The 3,533-nt window shown below is 38.6% G+C and overlaps 1 protein-coding gene across 1 annotated transcript in view; it reads left to right on the top strand.

Moving 5' to 3' along the window:
- The window catches only part of MS4A5 (membrane-spanning 4-domains, subfamily A, member 5), a 36,789-nt gene extending 34,774 nt beyond the window's left edge, over positions 1 to 2,015 (top strand). The window contains exon 4 of the mRNA XM_006875035.1: positions 1,935 to 2,015. Coding sequence (XP_006875097.1) covers positions 1,935 to 2,015 — 81 coding nt within the window. The remainder of the gene's footprint in view (positions 1 to 1,934) is intronic.
- The last annotated feature ends 1,518 nt before the right edge of the window (positions 2,016 to 3,533 follow it).

A 3,533-nucleotide genomic window follows, 5' to 3' on the forward strand; every position in this document is an offset into this window, starting at 1 on the left:
TCACCCAATGTTTGCTTGCCTTTGTTTGTGTGTGCCGGGGAGGGGGTTATTTAGGTAAGTGTCTCAACAGTTACATGCTAGACTTTTAACTAAGAAGTGAGTGGTTTGAACCTACGGGGGGGGGGGGGGGGGGGTTCTTTAGGTAAGTGTCTCAACAGTTACATGCTAGACTTTTAACTAAGAAGTGAGTGGTTTGAACCTACCCAATACTTCTGCAGTATAAAGACTTTGCAATGTATTTCTGTATAGATTAGTCGAGAAATCCCTGTCAAGTATTTCTATTCTGCCATAGTGGTTGATAGGAGTTGAAACTTAATTCAGTGGTACCTAACCAGAATATTATATGTTAAAGAGGCAAGTTGTAATATCCTTGGTCACTACTAAAGAATATTGTTTTAAAAGTAGAATAAGCAATCTCACAAATGAAAAACTATAATATAAAAATTCATTTATTAATTCAAATTTTTGAAAGAAAAGAAAAAATACATAATAATAAAGATTTAAACTTAAATATGTTAGTTATTGCATTTAATATAAAATACTACAAATAGAAGACAACGATTGTCAGAGTAAATTCAAAGTAAAACTTCAATCCATTTACAAAAGGCACATATTCTAATGACAAACAAGTGGACTTTGGAGCAACAAGCATTCCCAGATACAGGATAAAAGGTTTTTCATAATGACCAAATGGTCAGATCACAAGAAATACCATTTCATATTAAAAGCATGCATAGAACTGACAAAAATCAGTCAGAACATAACAAAAATAGAAAAGGAATAAAAAGAATGAATTACAAAATATCAAAAGTAAAAATCTAATGACCAAAACACTCAGACAGAAATGTTCGAGTTCACTATTAGTCAGAAAATTGCCAACTGAATTAAGAATGAACCAATAATTATATTCACTAGAATATGAAAATTAAAGAGCTATAACATTTAACTTTGGTAAGGATACTGGTAAAAAGGGGATGCTCTTGTAAATCATCCTATTGATAGGATAGAAATGTGAAGTGCTATTATCACTTTGGAAATCAAGAGGACAACCTCTGTGTATTGGAAAGATGCACCTAACTTTTAACCCAGGTATCTATCCTCACAGCAGCTAAACCACTAGTATATATAAAAGTGTGTTCACAAGCGTGCTCATGATAGTATTATTCAGGGTGGTAAGAAAAAGAAAGAAAAGGAGGAGAAAGGAAAAAGACAAGAAGTAAGAGGAAAGGGAAGGGAAGAGAAAGAGGAGGAAAAGAGGAAAAGCAAAGAGGGGGAAGAAAAAGTAATAGGAAATAAGTTCCTATTAAGCACTGGACTACTAACTGTAAGGTCAGTGGTTCAGTCCACCAGCCTCATTTTGAAAACCCTACACAGAGTCTCTATGGGTCAGAACTGACTCACCAGCAGTTAGTAACAACAGTAGTATTCAATATTGTGAGACCAAAAACCACATGGCTCTAAAATAAGTAGTTCTTCAACCTATTTAACCTGAGAGAAAATTTCTTTATAGAACAGAAAGTTAACTATTTTAATCTTTGCAACTTAAATGTAAAATACAGCTCTCAGAAGATAGAAACCTTCACTGGCATAGTTAATGTATTCAGACTGCTAAGAAGTTCACACAGCTATGTGTGTTCTTATTTGCCAAATTACAAAACATTTTATAGATCTTTTGCAGTAATAAGAGTACAAGACGGTACTAGTGTCTTATACTTCTTTTATGTGTCTTTTTCTGTATGGTCCTCTTTTTCTGGGCCCCAAAAAGCTGTATCCACTCATAATCCTCTATTGATTTGTTTTGTAAGCATCAGCTACACTTACCCAATGTAGGGGAACTTTTCCTCTTAGCTGGACCTTGCCACTTCATTGTAACCAGAAAATTCACTACTGGGTTAATTCTAAGAATCTTCATTCTACTTCTTCTTCTGTTACAGGGAACTTTGACTATGCTGATGACCATCACTGCTGTAGAATTACTCATTGCTCTATCTTTCTTAATCTTTGCGGGCCGGTAAGCCTGGTGTGCTCATGAGGGATGGTGCTGAATAGCACTGTGAAAATAAAGACGTGTGCAAACAATATTTAGAAATGAATTCTGCTTGTGAACAAAATGCCAAAAGGAGCCTAGAATCTTAAGGCTGGCAACTCTTTGGGGCAAAAGGTGGGGAAGAGGAACTGGCTACACTTTGGTTGATTAAACACACCCTGCCTGATTACAATGCCATCTCCTCCTCTCCTTAATTTATGTGGTCATATTAGTGTCACCTTCTCTGTGTGTTTTTAAACCATTCGCAGGAGAAAGATAAGGCTTTCTGCTCCCATAAAGATTTACAGCCTCAGAAACCCTGTACAGGATCACTATGAGTCGGAACCAACTCCACAGCACGTAACAACAACAACATAGCAACGATAGTGAGGTTCACACAGGACAGGGCAGTGTTTCATTCTGTTGTGCATAAGGTTGCTATGAGTCAGTACTGGCTCGATGGCACCTAACAACAACAACCTCTGTGAGTCATGCATACATTCAACTAATGAATGGTAATGTGGGTGTTGCGTCTATACAAACAGAGATCAGAGCTGAAGCAGAGGGGCTGAGTGCAAGTCATTTCATTCTCTGGCTCGTGACATCTGCTGATATCTCCAAGTGGCTCTACCCGGTGAATTTCACAACACTGCTGAGTGGGGAAAGTAGCTGGTTGATAGAGTGGTTTAGTCCACAAATTGATGCTGAAAGATCATCAATCTGAGTCATTTAAAACAACTAGAACTGTGGAGCCATTAGAATACTATGTCCTAGGCACTGCACTAAGTGTTTCATGTGTTATTCATTTAATCTCAGAAATATCCTCTAAGTAGGGCTGGGGAAGAATGCTTACCTTTCATGCAGAGGATTGAAGGTACTATGGGCTGCTAGAAGAACAAACAGGTCTGTGTTAAAAGGAGTCCAGCTGGAGTGCTCCTTGGAAGTCAGGACGGTGAGACTGTATTTCTCAAACTTTATACATGTTATCAGGAAGTGCCAGTCCTTGGAGAAGGACTCATGCTTGATAAAGTGTAAGGTCAGTGAAGAAGAGGAAGACCCCCAACTAGATGGACTGGCACATTGGGAGCAGCAATGGGCTTGAGCATAACAACAATTGTGAGGATGGTGCCAGACTGGACAGTATGTCATTCTGTTGTGCCTATGGTCACTATGAGTCAGAGCCAACTTGACGGCACCTAACAACAACAACAACAACAACAACAGAAACATGCAGAAGATCTGGGTTTAATTCCTGGCCATTGCACCTTATACACAGCTAGCACTCCTCTGTCTGTAGAGATCATGCTGAACAGCTTTCAGCAGAACTTCCAGGCTAAGATGGACTTGGAAGAAAGGCCTGGTGACCTACTACTGAAAGATCACTGCTCCTGAATATCCTGTGGAATGCAGTTATACTCTGAAAGCACACGGGACTGCCATCAATTGAGAAGGACTCAATGGTAGTTGGTTTTAATGTTAAAATAGAACCACTGTGTTTCAGCCCTTC

This window comes from Chrysochloris asiatica, unplaced genomic scaffold (assembly GCF_000296735.1).
Source record: "Chrysochloris asiatica unplaced genomic scaffold, ChrAsi1.0 scaffold00310, whole genome shotgun sequence".
Classification (NCBI taxonomy): Eukaryota; Metazoa; Chordata; class Mammalia; order Afrosoricida; family Chrysochloridae; genus Chrysochloris; species Chrysochloris asiatica.